Here is an 18,440-nt window from a genome sequence, read left to right as displayed (position 1 = left end):
TAAGGCAATGATCTGGGCATGCTCTGTCACCTGTGTAGGGGATCCTGTGTTATCTGCCTCCTGTTTTTATTAGGTGATAGCTGCTGACACTGATCTTTATGAAACGGGGTGTCAGGTTATTGTGAGGATCAGTGGTCTGGGTGGAAACTTCAATATTTAGGAAATATTTAAAAAAAAATAGATAACATGGTATATAATAGGAAATAATGATAGACAATTGTTTGACAATTCCCTTTAATTCGCCATATGTTAAATAATTCTGTGCCTCATGATATTTGTTAATCTGACCTTTGTAAAACAAATGCTCTGCTTTACAGACATTTCTGAAGGAGCGCTTTGACAATGATGAACTCAAACCTGATTCTTGGCTGTCTATGGAGGGTGGAAAAACATGCACTGATTGTGGAATCCTAGCTGAGGACACCGCCCTTTATTTTTGGTCATCTGCCATTCGGCAAACAGTCACCCAGGATCTAGATTTAAGGGGAGCAAAGTAAGGCTCAGTAAAATTGAATGCTATTATGTACTGACACCAAATAATTATATAGAGCCATAATAACAATTGTATCACTGGCAGTAGACGATAAATATATGCATTATATCACCGACTGATACATTAAATAAATATTATTCTTCTAGGTTTGTTCAATATTGGGCAAGAATTGGCAGTGAAAATATAACATCTTGCCATAAACCAACATGTAGGAAAGAAGGCGTTCTGTTAGATTATTCGACTGATGGAGGTAGGCTTTTACTGACTAAATGAAAGTATGTTGGCATCTGATAATATTCAATAAGTTAGCAGAAATTAATTAATTCTTATGTACGATATTTTTTGGCCAATTTCCAGATAAAATATCTCCGATTTGCTGGTTGTAGTTCCAAAGTAAATTTTTTAAAAAGTCACAAGTCCATCTAGCTCAGAAAAAAATCTGGAGGTCAAAATATTTCCTAACTGCAAATATGAAATTTAAAATAAACCTTTGAATTAATTTTGCAATTCAAAATATATACAATTTAAAACGATGCTGTGTATTTCAAATATATGAAATATCTAGTAAATTAACCAGCACAGTAACAGGACCTTCCTTTGAATGAGATTCCATGCTCAGATGTAGCTTCCCTTTTGAGTACTGCATGGCAATGGAGAGGAGAGGAACAGGAACTGAAGCAACCTCTCAGTTTTTAAACCTTAGTATTTTTTTTTATACGTTGAACAGCCAAACAAGCGAGATCTCATATAGTGTCCTGAATTAGGTTAACTTTTATTACATTCATCTAAAACAGTATTACTTGTATATCCTTATAATCCATGTATATACATATATTTCACATGAAAACAGTGTGGCTGAGGTGCATTCTAATTAACAATGAAACAATTATAGGTATTTTTTATCTCTTTGTAGGGATCTCTTGGACACTGCTTCATGAGATGGATTACCAAAAATACATGGCAGTTCGCTATGATTACATACTTATTCCAGATCATGCCCAAACCAACACAACTCGCTTGCGATGGTGGCAGCCCTTTACTATCAGCAACGGTTATGTGGTCGCAAGTCCTGATCGATCTCAGTGGGCCCTTGATAACATATTAATTGGAGGAGCTGAAATCAACCCGAGTCAGCTTGTTGACACATTTGATGATGGTATGTTTATAAATATGTTCAAGGGGTTGTTTGGTCTTAGGGTACAAGTCAGCAGTCACTCTATATGACTGCTGATTTGTGAATCCTCATAGTGCATGCTATGAGAATTCTCCTGTGCCAGCGCCATGAGCACATGGTATGCGATTTGCAAACTTCCAACCACATTTCAATTAGATGTGTCCAGGCTCCCTCAATAACCTTGTCTTGAGCGAGGCCACTCATGTCTAGTTGGCACGTGACCGTATGTATGCAAATCACATACTTGCGGTCATGTGCCCGCCTGCTCCTGTCTCTGGCATCGGGGAATCCTGCTTGGTGTTAGTATTCACAAGTCTGCAGGCACATAAACTGACTGAATTCTTGTGCCCTACCGCTGGACAAACCCTTTAAAAATTACTGGAAATAGGAAATTCTATCCAAGTTTAGCACTCAATTCATAGTCCAGGAAGATCAGTAATACCCAGACCACCTAAGATGGACATGTACTGTGCATCAATAAATAGTTAGATTTTAATGGAGTGCTGGACTTTTCAAAGAAACTAAACATTCTACTGCTTTTTCTTATACCATCAATCACCATTCTTCACTTTTTTGGTGTATTGCTAATATTAATTATTATGCATGAAAAATAGAACACATTTTATCTGATGTTATAAACAATGTTTTGTTTAGTATATTTTCAGGTTAGTGTAAAACTACCCGTGAAATCTAAATATCATTAATACTTGTTCTCCTACTAGAAGGTACGTCTCATGATGAACATTGGAGTTTCTACCCAAATGCTGTAAGAACAGCTGGTTTTTGTGGCAACCCATCATTTCATTTGTATTGGCCAAACAAAAAGAATGACAAAACACACAATATATTGTCCTCCAGGGAACTCATTATACAACCTGGCTATATGATGCAGTTCAAGGTAAGGTTTATATTCCGCCATATGTATATGTACCCATCTTTTAACTCTTTATTAAGGTCTAACATTCTGTGCCGATTAGTTTTATTGTTTTACTCTATGTCTAGAGTATGGACATAATCTGGAACTCATTGTCATAAGAACCGATATATGTACACTATATATCAATCAGTACAGTACGCTGTTAAAGAAAATGGGGTTTAAAGATGAACATTCTCCTTAGAAAGCCATATTACGGTAGTTACAATCTAGAATTATCTTTCAAGGAACTGAAGATTAGAAGACTAGTTCATAGGAAATACTGTATTCTCTAAAGGGAAAATTAAAGTACAGTGTCAAATAATAGAGGGTCATTATTATATACGTTTTGTAGGAACAATTTGATGGAATAGTGACTGAAGTAATCAAAGGAGGACACAATCGTTATAGTTTATAAATGTAGTTTTCCAGTTTCTATTTCTATAACATATAATATCCTATAAAATCATTTTACTGTTCTATCATATTTGAAACACTTTGATTTTCATAAACACTTGACATTGACTGTGAATGTGGATGTGCTAAATGATTAATGCCCCCAAAGCTACTGGTCAATTTTTGATCTTAGCATATACGTCATATAAGAAAAACACGGCACTCCGTTGTTGAAATGCTGTTGGTGCACAAGTAGGGTATCCGGCCCGTAATCTATAATCTAAAGAAACTTGGCACTCAAAATTCAAAGAAAAAAGTGGTTCATTTATTATGCATCCAGACAATAATAGTTGAACGTTTTTGGTCCTTACCTGGACCTTCTTCAGAACAAACTATTTCAGCGGTGTGGATATCTTCTTAATTATATTGTCTCAGTGGGAGATAAAAAGTGCCTGTTGCCTGGGTTTGATGCATATGGGAACTGAGTGGCCACGTGGTATGTTAACCCGGGTTCTGTACTGTGTGTCCGATAAGAGGAGTCAGCGCTTCTGTTTGCTGTGAGCTGCGTTGCATTTTATTGCATACAGCGCAGACCCACAGCGACACAGCTCATAGCAAACAGAAGCGCTGACTCCTCTTATCGGACACACAGTACAGAACCCGGGTTAAAGGGAACCTGTCACCTGAATTTGGCGGGACAGGTTTGCGGTCATATGGGCGGGGTTTTCGGTTGTTTGATTCATCCTTTCCTTACCCGCTAGCTGCATGCTGGCCGCAATATTTGATTGAAGTTCATGCTCTGTCCTCCATAGTACACGCCTGCGCAAGGCAATCTTGCCTTGCGCACGCGCAGTATGCTTTGCCCATCTGCGGGCAAATCTGAAAAGCATTAGTGCGCATGCGCCGGCGCACTATGTCCCGGAACACAGTGAAATACTTCCGGGACATAGTGCGCCGGCGCATGCGCACTAATGCTTTTCGGCTTTGCCCGCAGATGGGCAAAGCATACTGCGCGTGCCCAAGGCAAGATTGCCTTGCGCAGGCGTGTACTACGGAGGACAGAGCATGAACTTCAATCAAATATTGCGGCCAGCATGCAGCCAGCGGGTAAGGAAAGGGTGAATCAAACACCCGAACACCCCGCCCATATGACCGCAAACCTGTCCCGCCAAATTCAGCTGACAGGTTCCCTTTAACATACCACGTGGCCACTCAGTTCCCATATGCATCAAACCCAGGCAACAGGCACTTTTTATCTCCCACTGAGACAATATAATTAAGAAGATATCCACACTGCTGAAATAGTTTGTTCTGAAGAAGGTCCAACTAAGGACCGAAAACGTTCAACTATTATTGTCTGGATGCATAATTAATGAACCACTTTTTTCTTTTAATCTTGAGTGTAAAGTTTCTTCAGACTTTTGATCTTAGCATAGTCATATTAAAGCATATTTCAGGGGGTATTCCAGCCATAAATATTGATCACTTATACACTTGACACGTTATACATTTTAGATTGGTAGTGACTGAATATTGGGATCAGTTGGCTAATACTCTCAGAGCCATATGCATTTGGATCGCCCCCACGTTAAGGGCAATGGGGTACTCGGTACCGGGTCCTTCGGTTCTCAGTGGGGATGTCACGGTGGCCCGACCTGGTCCGTGGCCCTTTGAGGGACGTCCAATAAAGGAAAGAGTTTTTATGATTTGGGGAAAGGTCTTTAAAGGGGAAGTTCGTGACGCCACCTGTGGTATTCAGTCAGTGTGACTGACGCTGCTTAGGGGTCCGCTGGGGTGATGTTATGGCGGCTAGATGGTATACCTTCCCACAGGTGAAGTGTATCCCCAGGGCTTCCCAGAAGTGTAGGTGGTGATGGTGGACGATGTAAGGCGCAAGGAATAACGAGGACACAAGGTTGCAGTCTCTTTACCTTTTACTGAAGAATTCAGCATCCACAGTCCAGGGTACAGACCACAGAGTATGCAGAGTCCGGCCGGTCTGAAGGCAAATCCAGAGTCCCCTGATCCAGGTGGAAATCAGTAGCCTTCCTACTAGCGCCTGTGTGTTGTAGTCCCTCCCTGCTGAGCTTCTCGGTAAGGTCCTCACAACTCTTGTAGATGTTCTAGATGTTATTTCTTCCTCTCTGTCCCCCAGATGGTGTGGATAGGACAAACCCGTATGACTGATGGCCTGAGGCTTATTTATAGGGACCCTAGAGACGCCCCGACCCCCAAAAGTTGCCACCATGTCTTCTTATGTATTAAGGTAGGGCAGCCAACTTGGAATTGACTGCCCTGCCTGTCTCTGGAGCAAGGCTTGGAGACGGTTGCTCCCTCGGTGTTCCGGCCACCGGCTACGCATCTCAGAAGGAGGCAGCCTATACAGGGCAGAACTCCTTCTGGTGTTATCTCCTTGTGCTCTGACTTCGTTTCTCACCCTCTACAACACAATTCTCTTCGTGTCCTTTCTTAGGATGCTGCCGCATGTGAGGCAGGCGCAGCTACGTAGCCTTCTAGCTATCTAGGCCTCTGACAGGATCCCACCCCTGTCAGGGACCCTCTGTCTGCAGCTCCGATGTTCCTCCTTTTCCCCCTGTCTGCCTGACAGGTCTTGCCTGGGCAAAGCCCAGCCAGCTTCTCTCTAACTTTCTATCCAGCCCACCAGTTTTACCCTTCTGAGGAGTGCACTAGTAGATAGGAGCAAGGCTCCCCCTGGTGGACTGGAGTGTGAAGTGTGGTGTATGGTTTGTGATACCTGGTAGGAAGATCTCCTTTATTGCTATCAGACGTAATATCACTCCGCCTGGTGGAAGAACGACATTACTGCAATGACCAGGACTCTGGGGCGCTGCACATTGAATCATCAGTAGGGTGCATGCTTGACCACCACAGCATTGAAGTCTCTTCTATCCATTGTAAAGGTATGAGGGACTGGAGTCCCCTATTTTGTCAGTGGGAACTCATGAAATCTAACCCCTTACAAGCTAGCATTTATCACAAACCATCTGAGTATGTGATAATGGCTTTTGTCAGAAATTCCTCTACCAGTTTTTAAAGAAAAAATGTAAAAATAGGAAATTCCCAATAAACAAAGAACAGTTTACACTATATTGAGGGTATTACGGGGACATCTGCTTCATACAACAGAATGCCGACTTATATATAAGTGTTTACAGGCTATGACTTGCAAAGTTATGTAAAGATTGCTGATCTTCATTACATTGTTATATCCACTGCATCTTGCTTTTTCCATTTCCCTGTACTCTGCTATTTAGTTTTCTTCCATACATCCTTCATTTATCTTTTTTTTTTTCAGATTGTGGTTGGTTGTGAAGCAAATTCATGTGTTGATCTTCATTCAGTTATGCTTGAGTATACAAAGGATGCCAGGTAAGAGAGGAAATATTTCATTCTATTGTTACAGATGTGCTAGTTACCAAGGTGAAGTCATATAATAATTATATTGGAACTCATTGCTGAAGCTGGTCCCCATATATAATACATCTTTTTTTAAAGCATTGTTACTTTCCAGTATTTTTTCCACACCTGCCTACATTTTTTGCACAGTTCTGCATGTGCAAAAATGGGTCCGCAAGAGAAATACTGACAAGGCAACTTTCAAAGATTTTCTAGTCACAATTGGCTATTAAATGTATGCTCGACTTGCATTGTGTAAAATATGTTTGCACCCATTTAAACCTCCCATTAGAATCGTGTTTCTCTAATTGACCTTTTCTTCTGTTTATTATTTCAAGCAGAACGGATTTGTGGCAGCTGATTCAGACACAGTGTCTTCCTTCCTCATCAAATAGCATTGGCTGCTCTCCATTCCAGTTCCATGAAGCTACAGTCTATAACTCCATCAACAGCTCAGCCTGGAAAAGAGTAACGCTGCAACTTCCAGATTATGTTTCCTCCAGGTATGCAGTAGTCATAGAATACCAAAAGAATAATTCTCCTGTGATTACTTTTCTTTTGTAATATTTTAGCATAATAAGGATTTCCACTTGTTTGGTATTTTACAGAAGTTGCCAGCAAAACGTTGGAATTTATTTTCAAGAGTATACTAATAGGAAACTTTTGCAAAGTGCAAATAATACTGTTGTAAAATGGCCAGACATCAGCCCTTAAAGGCGTTGTCCAGTACTTTTATACTGATCACCTATTGTTAGGATTAGGCCATCTATATCAGATTGATGGGGGTGTAACACCCAAGCTCCTACCGATTAGCTGTTCACAGTGCCAGCAATGACCGGATGTGATCAGTTGTGGAGCTGCACAGCACAGTTCTGTCTATTGGCACACTTTTTTTCCGTTACCGCCGGCTCACATATTATTCCTCTGAAACAAGGGTCGGTGGTAGAAGCAGGGTGAATGACAATAGCACGACCCCGTGATGACAATTTGTTTACGGGCGGTCACAGAAGCAGACTGAATGACAGCAGCTCTGCCCCACATATTTTATCACCTCCCTGAAATTAATCATCTTCAAGGCCACTGCTGCGGTCATCTCTCCCACAGCTTCTGTCAAGGTTATTCATTCCATATGTCATCAGAGGCCATTATGAAAGAACCTGTGATAAGTGAATGCAGCACAGTCCCATGATGATGTCCTGTTTCAGGAGGGGTGATAGAAGAGAAGCGTGATTGCAGGGCCATCCTCCTAATGGTGTCTCATTTGAAACTCCCCTCAAATGAAACATCACGAGAAAGAAAGTAAAAAATCACATAGAGTGATTAGCTGTATAAGGAGAAGAGTAGGGTATTTTATAATAAAGAACATTTCAAAAATGGTTAGGGGTTTCAAAATAGATATTTATAAAGGGCAATTTAGGCAAATCCTGAGTGCTGTGCGATTTTTCCGCACTGGTGTCCTTTGAAAAAACAGCATTTCATATGCGGTTAATGTAAAAAAACACACTGACAGGTTATAATATAAAAGATAAATAACATATATACACATAGAATAGGTATATATATATATATATATATATATATATATATATATATATATACATACACACATGTCAGGTGACACATATATATATATCTTTATATTTCATAGAGAGACAGATAGCAGAATAGCCGATAATTCATTTGTCGGCTTCTGAAAGATGATTGCAGAAGCCGACAGGATAGGAGACATGGTTTACATACAGTAAACCATTGCAGAACAGTTAGATTTATATATGTCAGAGGCTAATACAGTTAGTAGTATGTGTGTGTAAAATTTGGGACCTGTATGTATTTAACCCCTTTCTGACATCTTGCGTACTATCCCGTCGAGGTGGTATGGGCCCTCACGGGGGGAGCGCGGTCGATCGGGGCCGGGTGTCAGCTGATTATCATAGCTAACATCCGGCACTATGTGCCAGGAGTGGTCAGGGACCGCTCCTGACACATTAACCCCCGGAACACTGCGATCAAACATGATCGCAGTGTTCCGGCGGCATAGGGAAGCATGCATAGCGCAGGGAGCTCCCTGCGTGCTTCCCAGAGACCCTCGGAGCAACGTGATGTGATCGCGTTGCTCCGAGGGTCTCCTCCGTCCTCCTCCTTGCAGGCCCCGGATCCAAAATGGCCGCGGGGCTCCTTCCGAATCCTGCAGGGAGGTGGCTTGCAAGCACCTGCTCAGATCAGGCGCCAGCAAGCCTTCTGCAGTGCCTGTCAGATCGCTGATCTGACACGGTGCATTGCAAAAGTGTCAGATCAGCGATCTGACACTATACAGTGATGTTTCACCCTGGGACAAAGTAAAAAAAATATTTACATGTGTAAAAAAAAATAAAAAAATCCTAAATAAAGAAAAATTGTTCCAATAAATACATTTCTTTATCTAAATAAAAAAAACAAACAATAAAAGTACACATATTTAGTATTGCCGCGACCGTAACGACCCGACCTATAAAACTGTCCCACCAGTTAACCCCTTCAGTGATCACCGTAAAAAAAATAAACGAGGCAAAAAACAACGCTTTATTATACCGCTGAATAAAATGTGGAATACCATGCGACTGATATAAAAAAAAACACGGTACCGCTGAAAACGTCATCTTGTCTCGCAAAAAATGAGCCGCCAATACAGCGTCATCAGCGAAAAAATAAAAAAGTTATAGTCCTCAGAATAAAGCGATGCAAAAATAATTATTTTTTATATAAAATAGTTTATCGTATAAAAGCGCCAAAACCTAAAAAATGATAGAAATGAGGTATAGCTGTAATCGTACTGACCCGAAGAATAAAACTGCTTTATCAATTTTACCAAACATGGAACAGTATAAACGCCCCCCCCCCAAAAAAAAAAAAGAAATTCATGAATTGCTGGTTTTTGGTCATTCTGCCTCACAAAAATCGTAATAAAAAGCGATCAAAAATGTCACGTGCCCAACAATGGTGCCAATAAAAATGTCAGCTCGTCCTGCAAAAAACAAGACCTCACATGACTCTGTGGACCAAAATATGGAAAAATTATAGCTCTCAAAATGTGGAGACGCAAAAGTAATTTTTTGCAATAAAAAGCGTCTTTTAGTTTGACAGCTGCCAATCATAAAAATCTGCTAACAAACCCACTATAAATAGTAAATCAAGCCCCCCATTATCACCCCTTTAGTTAGGGAAAAATAATAAAATTAAAAAAATGTATTTATTTCCATTTTCCCATTAGGGTTAGGGTTAGGGTTGGGGCTAAAGTTAGGGTTAGGGTTAAGGTTGGGGCTAAAGCTAGGGTTGGGGCTAAAGTTAGGGTTAGGGTTGGGGCTAAAGTTAGAGTTAGGGCTAAAGTTAGGGTTAGGGTTGGGGCTAAAGTTAGGGTTAGGGTTGGGGCTAAAGTTAGGGATGGGGCTAAAGTTAGGGTTTGGATTACATTTACGGTTGGGATTAGGATTAGGGGTGTGTCAGGGTTAGGGGTGTGGTTAGGGTTACGGTTGGGATTAGGGTTAGGGGTGTGTTGGAGTTAAGGGTGTGGTTAGGGTTGGGATTAGGGTTAAGGGTGTGTTGGGGTTAGGGGTATGGTTGGGATTAGGGTTAGGGGCGTGTTCGGGTTAGGGGTGTGGTTAGGGTTATGGTTAGGGTTAGGATTAGGGGTGTGTTTGGGTTAGGGTTTCAGTTAGAATTGGGGGTTTCCACTGTTTAGGCACATCAGGGGCTCTCCAAACGCAACATGGCGTCCGATCTTAATTCCAGCCAATTTTGCATTGAAAAGTCAAATGTCACTCCTTCCCTTCCGAGATCTGCCATGCGCCCAGACATTGGTTTACTCCCACATATGTTGTATCAGCGTACTGAGGACAAATTGCACAACTTTTGGGGTCCAATTTCTTCTGTTACCCTTGGGAAAATAAAAAATTGGGGGCGAAAAGATCATTTTTGTGAAAAAATATGATTTTTTATTTTTATGGCTCTACATTATAAACTTCTGTGAAGCATTTGGTGGGTCAAAGTGCTCACCACACATCTAGATAAGTTCCTTAGGGGGTCTACTTTCCAAAATGGTGTCATTTGTGGGGGGTTTCAATGTTTAGGCACATCAGGGGCTCTCCAAAAGCGACATGGCGTCCAATCTCAATTCCAGTCAATTTTGCATTGAAAAGTCAAACGGCGCTCCTTCCCTTCCGAGCTCTGCCATGCACACAAGCAGTGGTTTACCCCCACATATGGGGTATCAGCGTACTCAGGACAAATGGTACAACAACATTTGGTGTACAATTTCTCCTGTTACCCTTGGTAAAATAAAACAAATTGGAGCTGAAGTAATTTTTTTGTGAAAAAAGGTTAAATGTTCATTTTTTGTTAAACATTCCAAAAATTCCTGTGAAACACCTGAAGGGTTAATAAACTTCTTGAATGTGGTTTTGAGCACCTTGAGGGGTGCAGTTTTTAGAATGGTGTCACACTTGGGTATTTTCTATCATATAGACCCCTCAAAATGACTTCAAATGTGATGTGGTCCTTAAAAAAATGGTGTTGTAAAAATGAGAAATTGCTGGACAACTTTTAACCCTTATAACTCCCTAACAGAAAAAAATTTGGTTCCAAAATTGTGCTGATGTAAAGTAGACATGTGGGAAATGTTACTTATTAAGTATTTTGTGTGATATATCTCTGTGATTTAAGGGCATAAAAATTCAAAGTTGGAAAATTGCAAAATTTTCAAAATTTTCGCCAAATGTCCATTTTTTTCACAAATAAACACAGGTAATATCAAAAGAAATTTTACCACTATCATGAAGTACAACATGTCTTAAGAAAACATTGTCAGAATCACCAGGATCTGTTGATGCATTCCAGAGTTATAACCTCATAAAGAGACAGTGGTCAGAATTGTAAAAATTGTCCCGCTCATTAATGTGCAAACCACCCTTGGGCGTAAAGGGGTTAATAAAAGAATGTTTTCACGGAAAAAGATGGCGTGGGCTCCCGCACAATTTTCTGCATCAGAGAGGGAAAGCCAATGACTGAGGGCAGATATTAATAGCCTACAGAGGGACCATGGTTATTGGCCCCCTACAAGGCCATATTTAGAGTTTCTGCTGCCCTAGGCACTTTTAGTGCTGCCTCCCCCATTGGTGAGTATGACAGTATCGGCAATGACTTTGGCAAGAATCGCTGATGTGAAAGTAGCCTTTTCCAGCAGATCCGGCAGTTTTTCCGCATCTGCCGCGTAACGGATCACTTACGGCAACACTGCGTTTGGCCTCATTCATTCCCTATGGGATTTGCGGCACTTGCCGTGATCCGGCAAATGCGGTATCATACCTCCCAACTTTTGAAGGGAAAGAGCCATAAAGTTTGCGGCGCGCGTAGTGCGCCGTGGCAAATTTTAGGCCACGCCTCTGACCACACCCATTCATAATTAGTCACACCCATATCCACGTCCCAACCACACCCATTTAGCACTGCTGATCACACTGTTTCATATACAATAATTATAACCAAAAAAATATGGCCACACAGTGCTCCATACTGTATAATGGCCACACATGATGCTCCATACTGTATAATGGCCACACATGATGCTCCATACTGTATAATGGCCACATATGATGCTCAATACTGTATAACGGCCACACATGATGCTCCATCCTGTATAATGGCCACACATGATGCTCCATACTGTATAATGACCCCACATGATGCTCAATACTGTATAATGCCCCCCTCCCATCTTGTATGCATGGCTCATATCCCCCCTTCTGTATGCATGGCTCATATCCCCCCTCCTGTATGCATGGCTCATCTGCCTCCCATCCCATATGCATGGCTCATATTCCCCCCTCCTGTATGCATGGCTCATATTCCCCCCCTCCTGTATGCATGGCTCATATTCCCTCCCTGTATGCATGGCTCATATTCCCCCCCTCCTGTATGCATGGCTCATATTCCCCCCCTCCCGTATGCATGTCTCATATTCCCCTCCTCCTGTATGCATGGCTCATATTCCCCCCTCCTGTATGCATGGCTCATATTCCCCCCCTCCTGTATGCATGGCTCATATTCCCCCCTGTATGCATGGCTCATATTCCCCCCCTCCTGTATGCATGGCTCATATTCCCCCCTCCTGTATGCATGGCTCATATTCCCCCCTCCTGTATGCATGGCTCATATTCCCCCCCCCTGTATGCATGGCTCATATTCACCCCCCTCCTGAATGCATGGCTCATATTCCCCCCTCCTGTATGCATGGCTCATATTCACCCCCTCCTGTATGCATGGCTCATATTCACCCCCCCTCTGTATGCATGGCTCATCTCTCAACGCTCCTGCTCCCATCTTGCATGGCTCGACTTACCGTCCTCCTTCATCCCCCCCATCCCCTGTCCCCCCGTCCCTCATACTCACCTTTACCACACCGCACTGCTGCGCTGCACATCCCTCTGGCTCTGTCCCGACTCCCAGCGCAGCACTTTCTTCCTGAGTGAGCGGTCATGTGGTGCCACTCATTAAGGTCATGAATATGCGCATATTCATGACCTTAATGAGCGGTACCACGTGACTGCTCACTCAGGACGAGCTGCACACGCTGAGACCAGGCAGCGCTGGAGCAGGGTGAGTATGACGTCTTCAAGGAGGGTGGGTGGGAGGCGGGCGGGCAGGCAGGCGGGCGGCGGGGGGGCGGTCGGTCGGTGACCTAGGACTTAAATAAATTAAAAAAAACCTTGCTCAGGTGCCGCCCACCGCATCGTCATGCCCTAGGCACGTGCCCTCAAGTGGCAAATACGGCCCTGCCCCCCTGGCTAAAAACATCTGCCCCCAGCCACCCCAGAAAATGCACATCTGTAAGATCCAAAAGAAGAAAATGTCCAGCTTCACAGAATCCGTGAAAAAAAGTTTTCTTTATTCGCAAACTTAAATATGGAGGATACAAACCATATGAGTACGAATCTCAGCGCGTTTCTGGAGACTAAGCTCCACATGTCATGATTAAGGGAGCTTAGTCTCCAGAAACGCGTTGAAATTCGTACCTATATGGTTTGTGCTGAAGTTTGTATCCTCCATATTTAAGTTTGTGAATAAAGAAAACTTTTTTTCACGGATTCGGTGAAGCTGGACATTTTCTTCTTTTGGATTCTACAAGCCTGGACACAACGGGTCTGTGCTCCCGAAATTCAGCTTATGTGGAGCGCCCCCACTGCCGCAGGGCCGAGGGGTACCCGGCACCGGGCCTCTGAGTCTCTGTTTTGGGGTTGTCACGGTGGCTAGACCCGGTCCGTGACCCTGCTGAGGGGCGTCCAGTGAAAGGTTGTGGTAAATGGTGGTGATATTGCGGTGCAGTGTAGGTCGTAGTAAATAACGAGGACACCAGGTTGCAGTCTCTTTACCTCTTTACTGAAGGTTTTAGAATCCTCAGTCCAGAGCGCTGTCAACAGGGCTGTCAGAGACCGGCCGGTCCAAAGGCACATCAGGAGTTCTCTTTACAGGTGGGAATCAGTGTCTACCTTCTAGCGCTGTGTGTTGTAGTCCTTCCCTGCTGAGCTCCCGGGATAGTCCTCACAACTGAGTCTGTCTGTCTCTGATGTTCGTTCTCTCCGTCCCCCAGATGATATGGTAGGACGCACCCATATGACGGGGTAGGCCTGGAGTTCTTCCGGGACCCTAGAGTCGCCCCTCTCCCACAGCTGCCTCCGTTGTCTGCTTAGGTGATTTGTGTGAGACAGCCAACCTATAATTGGCTGTCCGGCTGTGGTTTGCAGTAGTACTTAGAGTCTCTTACTTGCTCGGCGTTCCGGCCACCGACTGTTTGCGCCTCAGAAGGATGTTGCCTCGGTCTAACAGCACGACTCCTTCTGGTCCTAATTCCTCTTTACTGTATTCCCGTTGTTCACTGGTTAGTTCTGCTCTTAGGAGTCTGCCAGGATCCCATCCCTGACAGGTCCTCTCACTAGCTCTTTCCAGTTACTTCTCTCTCCCTCTTCCTGTCCAACCCCCAGTTTTACCAGAGTGTGAGGAGTGGCCTACTAGATAGAACCACCCCCCCTGGTGGCCGGAGTGTGAAGTGTAGTGTGAGTGTTACCTGGTCAGAGAAACTCCTTTAGTGCAATCAGACGTAACATCACTCCCCTTAGTGGCAGAGCGACATTACTGCAACGACCAGGACTCTGGGGCGCTGCATATGCATCACGGGTGAGCTGGTTTATATTCCTTCACATCTGTAAGGGTACCGTCTCACAGTGGCACTTTTGTCGCTACGACGACACGATCCGTGACGTTCCAGCGATATCCATACGATATCGCTGTGTCTGACACGCAGCAGCGATCAGGGACCCTGCTGAGAATCGTACGTTGTAGCAGATCGTTTGGAACTTTATTTCATCGCTGGATCTCCCGCTGTCATCGCTGGATCGGTGTGTATGACACCGATCCAGCGATGCGTTCGCTTGTAACCAGGGTAAACATCGGGTTACTAAGCGCAGGGCCGCGCTTAGTAACCCGATGTTTACCCTGGTTACCATCGTAAATGTAAAAAAAAACCAAACAGTACATACTCACATTCCGGTGTCCGTCAGGTCCCTCGCCGTCTGCTTCCCGCACTGACTGACTGCCGGCCGGAAAGTAAAAGCTTTTCCTTTACGGCCGGCAGTCAGTCAGTGCGGGAAGCAGACGGCGAGGGACCTGACGGACACCGGAATGTGAGTATGTACTGTTTTTTACATTTACGATGGTAACCAGGGTAAACATCAGGTTACTAAGCGCGGCCCTGCGCTTAGTAACCCGATGTTTACCCTGGTTACCCGGGGACTTCGGCATCGTTGGTTGCTGGAGAGCGGTCTGTGTGACAGCTCTCCAGCGACCACACAACAACTTACCAATGATCACGGCCAGGTTGTATCGCTGGTCGTGATCGTTGGTAAATCGTTTTGTGTAACGGTACCCTAAGATGCACCAATTCTGGCACTTAGCCTCTCTCTTCCCACTGCCCTATAGTAGTGGCATATGGGGCAATAAGGGGATAATGTCACCTTTGTATTGTAAGGTGACATTAAGCCCATTAGTAATGGAGACGTGTCAATAAGACACCTATCTATTACTAATCCTATAGTTTGTAAAGGGTTAAATAAACACACATACATGCAGAATTAAGTATTTTATTGAAATAAAACACTAAACACTGTTTGCCCAATTTATTGTTACAGCTAATCCAAGTGAAGCCATTGATCTCCTGTAAAAAATGTAAAATAAAAAAACAACAATATTCCCATACCTGTCTGGAGTACAGTCAGTCCCAGCTACAGGGCAGTGGGAAGAGAGAGGCTAAGTGCCAGAATTGGCGCATCTTACAGATGTGCCTCTTCTGGGGCGGCTGAGTGCTGGTGTTTGTATGCAGGGGGGCCAATAACCAAGGTCCCTTCCTAGGCTATGAATCTCAGCCCACATCTATCTGCATAGCCTTTTCTGGCTATTAATTATGGGGGGACTCCACGTAATTTTTTTGGGGGTCCCCCTATTTTAATAGCCAGTAAAGGCTAAATATACAGCTGGGGCTAAGAGTCATAGCCTGGGAAGCTCCATGGGTATTAACCCCTTCCTAGGCTACAAATATCAGTCCCCCAGTCCCTGGCTTTCCCTCTCTGGCACAGAAAATTGCGCGGGAGCCCACGCCATTTTTTTCCCTGAAAAGATTATTTTATTAAATACATTAAAGTTTCCTAATTTGCACACACACTATACTAATTGCATTGGTCACTGACATCTATATATCTAACTATTCTGCATGGATTTACTGTATGTAAAACATGTCTTCTATCCTGTTGGCTTCTGCATTGATATTACAGAAGCCGACAAATGAATCAACGGCTATTCTTCAATCTATCTATCTATGAAATATATATACAGTATATATGTGTGTCACTGATATATATATATATATATATATATCAAAACTGGAACAGCATCCAATACTACCACAGTTGTCGTGCAGCGCTTTCCAAACACATGATCCAATGGCTTCCAATAATAAGAACAAAAAAGGAAAACAGCACAAAAAAATTAAAAAAAGGTGGGCTTTAATGCCTGAACGGCGTGGCAACGTTTCGGATATGGTATCCTTTTTCAAGCTTGGAAAAGGATACCATATCCGAAACGCTGCCACGCCGTTCCGGCATTAAAGCCCATTTTTTAAAATTTTTTTGTGAGGTTTTCCTTTTTAGATAGAGAGAGATATATATATACACACACACACCTATTCTATGTGTATATATCTATTCTATGTATTCTATTCTAACCTATTCTATCCTATACTGTGCGCGGCAGATCATTTGCAAGCTTTTAATCTATCTATCTAATACATATATACTGTAAATATATATATATTGATGAATATTTAGTTTTAAAATGATGTGTAAATGACTTAAAGGATTTCTCTATGTAAATGCTCATGTTAAAATCGCATTGTAGTCTGATAGCAATCGCACTGCATTCGAATGTAAAGCGGATGCTAGGTGTGAAAAATCGGATTGTACTCGCACAAAAAACGCATGACACTCGCATGACAATTGCATTGCACTCGTCCGAATCTCCTGCATCAAAATCAGACTGATTTTTAAAACTCTAGTGTGTCTCCAGCCTAATACTTAAAAGAATTCCAAAGTTGTTGACACATGGAGTGAAGCATGCTAGAGTTGAAAATTGGGGCTTTGCCCCAACAGTTCAAACAGGCCATGTTGTTATGTTTGTTTTCTGTTAAAAGAAAAAAAGCAAAAAAGGGCTTTATTGCAGACTGACATTTGGCTTAATGGGTTTTTTTTTTGTTGTTGTTCCACAGCGCCACACAGTTTCGCTGGATTCAGAAAGGGGATGAGACTGAAAAGCAGAGTTGGGCTGTTGATCATGTATATATTGGAGAAGCTTGTCCTAAGCTTTGTAGCGGGCATGGATACTGTACAACTGGAGCTGTCTGTATATGTGACGAGGGATATCAAGGTAATCTTGTAATAGTGTGAAAAATATTGGAGATCAGTACTGAAAGGGGAATCCCCATGTTAGGATGGTAAGGCATCTTGCTAGGAAAGGACATAACATTCTGATAAGTGGTAGGCTGACCTATTAGTCCCCAACTAATCCTAATACGAAGTTGTAAAATATTATAGATCTACAGTACATATATTTCTTTTGCAGGTGATGATTGCTCATTGTTTAACCATGACCTCCCAAGCTACATTAAAGATAATTTTGAATCAGAAAAGGTAACAGAAATTAATTGGGAAAATATTCAAGGAGGCACTATTGGAAATGGATGTGGTCAACTTGCACCTTATGCTCATGGAGATTCTCTTTATTTTAATGGGTGCCAAATAAGACAAGCTATCACGAAGCCACTTGATCTTACTCGTGCCAGGTATGACATATTCTGACATACATGGACATTCTATATGTAAAAATATAAATCCACTGGTATCTAAAAAGTTTTTACTATTTGCTTCTCTTAACAGCAAAATAATGTTTGTGCTTCAGATTGGAAGCATTGCCCAAACAGAGAGCTGCAATACTAACTTAAGTGATGCAAATACTGTAGATAAGGCTGTGCTACTACAGTACAGTGTCAATAATGGGATAACATGGCAAGTCATTGCACAGCACCAGCCAAAAGACTTCATACAAGCACAAAGAGTGTCTTACAATATACCTCTGTAAGTAACCATTGTTCTTCTAAATATTCGGAATCATTATGTTACCAATGGAGTTTTCAGGGAAAACATAATGACCTATCCTTGAGCCCTTCACCCCCCAAAACACTTTGGATGGCTGTTGGATGTTCCAGCTGATTGTTCAGCTGACAAATATCTTGGCCATCTCTTCCATATACACGAGTGCTTGCTTTGCAGAGGGCTCCTGTGCTCTCTATGAGAAAGTCACTGACACACATGCTAACAGCTTATTTTCAGGAGGATAAAGCAATCAGCAGTCCAAAATTGGACATGATACCCGACAATGGGCCAGTGCCACCATACACGTTAGAATGCCAGTATCAG

At 42.8% G+C, this 18,440-nt stretch overlaps 1 protein-coding gene across 4 annotated transcripts in view; it reads left to right on the top strand.

The window, feature by feature from the left end:
- Positions 1-18,440, top strand: part of RELN (reelin) — a 1,394,857-nt gene that overhangs the window by 1,323,254 nt on the left and 53,163 nt on the right. The window contains exons 54-62 of one of the 4 annotated variants that reach the window (XM_077264737.1): positions 318-493; positions 640-743; positions 1,407-1,649; positions 2,393-2,565; positions 6,293-6,366; positions 6,735-6,896; positions 17,234-17,391; positions 17,587-17,806; positions 17,901-18,098. In XM_077264737.1, coding sequence (XP_077120852.1) covers positions 318-493; positions 640-743; positions 1,407-1,649; positions 2,393-2,565; positions 6,293-6,366; positions 6,735-6,896; positions 17,234-17,391; positions 17,587-17,806; positions 17,901-18,098 — 1,508 coding nt within the window. Of the gene's footprint in view, positions 1-317; positions 494-639; positions 744-1,406; positions 1,650-2,389; positions 2,566-6,292; positions 6,367-6,731; positions 6,897-17,233; positions 17,392-17,586; positions 17,807-17,900; positions 18,099-18,440 lie in introns of all 4 variants that reach the window. The other 3 variants (XM_077264736.1, XM_077264735.1, XM_077264733.1) reach the window with 3 other exon arrangements.

The sequence above is a fragment of the Ranitomeya variabilis genome, chromosome 5 (assembly GCF_051348905.1).
Source record: "Ranitomeya variabilis isolate aRanVar5 chromosome 5, aRanVar5.hap1, whole genome shotgun sequence".
NCBI classification, from domain to species: domain Eukaryota; kingdom Metazoa; phylum Chordata; class Amphibia; order Anura; family Dendrobatidae; genus Ranitomeya; species Ranitomeya variabilis.
This window is presented reverse-complemented; position numbering and strand designations above follow the sequence as displayed.